General features: G+C 39.9%; 1 protein-coding gene across 1 annotated transcript; it reads left to right on the top strand.

The window, feature by feature from the left end:
• Positions 1-582: 582 nt before the first annotated feature.
• On the top strand, positions 583-1,991 carry LOC131681530 (uncharacterized). The gene is made up of 2 exons (XM_058962348.1): positions 583-1,657; positions 1,717-1,991. Exons 1-2 carry the CDS (start codon positions 610-612, stop codon positions 1,860-1,862), a joined length of 1,194 nt encoding a protein of 397 aa, XP_058818331.1. The 5' UTR covers positions 583-609; the 3' UTR covers positions 1,863-1,991.
• Positions 1,992-2,386: the final 395 nt, after the last annotated feature.

Below are 2,386 nucleotides of genomic sequence, written 5' to 3'. Positions count from 1 at the left end.
TCTGTTGTGGATCCCTAGACACCGTACTTCATATGGACAAAATAATCCACTAGAAAGATGTTGCCGCAGATTTAACGAAGCTTCTTCAGTGTATGATTTTAACGTTTCCAAGCATAGATATAAGATATTAATAAGAAATATATAGTTTTAAAGTGTGTCTGTACAGTGTATACCGAAGATAAGGAAATAAATAAATAAAAAAAGAAAGTATCATTGAACTCTTCAATCATTGAACTGAAGTGCTTACATGCTTACATATGATCGCCTCTATTTTCCTCAAAAGTGATGATATTCTGCTGATATCTCAACTCTTTAAAGCTAAATTGGAAGTGTTCGATTGACAAAAACACAGCTGTGTAGTACATACTCAATTAACTGATAAGCAAATTCCACCGCTTTGTTTACGAACATCACTGAATATGCTGAATTATGCTGATGCTATAATCTCTTCCCGAAAGTTAACAAACTGGTGCTATAGACCACAGCTATGATTGTCTTGAAGCTGGGGCGATCGTAAGGTGCGTTGATTTCAAAACGAATCCGCTCAACCATGATGAATGCCGATCAGTCGCTTCCTGATACTCGAACAGTTACAATTCTCCGATTGAAATGAAGCATTCATTCATTTGCTTTGTATTGCTCGGAGGCGGGATTATTGCAGTAAATTCAACTACAGCTGCATTCAAAGACGATCTCTGTCTGAATGGATCACGTGACGATTCGGGAAAGTGTGTTTGTCGTTCGGGTTATGCCGAGTTTCGGGGAAATTGTTTTATGTCACACAGCCCAGCACTTAGCGGACAATCGCATGTTCGTACGCGATCGAATAACTTCTGTCCTCCTGGATTTAACATATTGAATGGTCGCTGCGAACCGACGGTATGTACTGGAACCCTGTGTGAAAGTTCCTGTGCCCCAGGCTACGTATTACGGGCAGGATTTTGCGAAATTCCGAATCCTCAGTGTCCTCCCGGAACAATCTTCCAGAATGGATACTGTTATTATCAACCCGTACCACCGAAAACGGAGACAATATCACCGATGGAAAAAGTCGAGATTGTTCCACCGCTGCGAATTGATATACCAGTTCCGGAATTCATAGATCCGCTTGATCCAAACGAGGTGCATGAAGGCTCAGACGAAGAAGATACTGAAATTGTTCCAGATCGGAGACCATTGAATGGAACTATTCCGGTTAAAAATGTGGTTAATAATGTAAACACTGTGAGTTCTCCATCCAACGTAACGACTCACAACGTGAACAACGTTTTCATACATATTACGCGTCGAAAGTCGACCGGTGCGATCAAGGCCGTGGTGATAAGAAATAACGAAACGACCGTGTACGATGAGAGTCCACCACAGAAAAAAGAAGATCGGAACGATGAAAACGAAGAATCCACAATCGAACCGGAAACTTCCAAACCATGTTGCATCGTGGTTTCGCCGAGAATCTGTCGGAAACAGGAACCCGACGAATGGGTTTGTTTCCACCGGAAGCATTATCGGTGCGGAAGTTTCTGCACGGCCGAAGTGATCTATCTGAAACCTAGGAAACCGGTGGTGCAGAATTCTGTGTTACTTATGCCACCAGCCATGGGTTATTCCCCGCTAATGCGCTACGGGGTGTGTAGGTGGGGAAAATGCCCGCCTGTTGGTAAGGGTAACATTTATTTTAGTTTGATGGTTTGAAATTAATTCCGATTTGCTTTTTAGATTGTTCCGGGTGTCTGCAAGGAAGTTACAGATGTCACATCACGTGTTATACGTATGATTGTGCACAGCAAGATGGCTGTAATTTTATCAACCATGAAGAGTTTTGTGATGATAATGACGATGAGATATGTACAGCAATTGAATAATTTGTCGATCGTGCTCATTACATCAGTCAATGTGCAACTATGTGTATTTTAATACTCAAATAATGCGAGGTAGGTATAGGCCAGTTAGCTCAAATGGTGAATAATAAAACATAATTTGTTTTTACAAATCTAAAATCATAGTCTTTTTTGTTCTTCTTGATTTATAGTAACTAGTTTAAAGTGTCTAGATGTCTCGGACTGGACTGGACAGTTCCGAATTCAATAAACTTGTCCCGTATTTAATTTAGCACAATGTCTCAGATATACAAAAAAATTTACATCTAGGGAATTATGATTTTTATTAGTTTTTAGTTTATGTTCCTAAAACATCTGACCACTTAATGTGTAAATGACGGTACATGAGAACGATTGTTGGCCGTTTTAATGTTTAGTGAAGGAAATCATATCACTGTTGCTCAATGTTCAAATGTGAAACATGAACAAATATCCGGTTTCTGATAATACACTCAGGTTTTTTACGCGGGGGATACAAATGAAGACCACTTAAATTTAAGAAACCGCGT

Source organism: Topomyia yanbarensis, chromosome 2 (assembly GCF_030247195.1).
Source record: "Topomyia yanbarensis strain Yona2022 chromosome 2, ASM3024719v1, whole genome shotgun sequence".
NCBI lineage: Eukaryota > Metazoa > Arthropoda > Insecta > Diptera > Culicidae > Topomyia > Topomyia yanbarensis.
The sequence above is the reverse complement of the archived record's forward strand: the minus strand, read 5'-3'. Positions and strand labels throughout refer to the sequence as shown.

What these genes read in the sequence shown, in the direction of transcription:
- LOC131681530 (XM_058962348.1), top strand. Translation starts at nt 610, where the DNA reads ATGAAGCATTCATTCATTTGCTTTGTATTGCTCGGAGGCGGGATTATT. An exon ending in GGGAAAATGCCCGCCTGTTG is followed by an intron (nt 1,658 to 1,716) that starts GTAAGGGTAACA and finishes TTTGCTTTTTAG; the next exon opens with ATTGTTCCGGGTGTCTGCAA.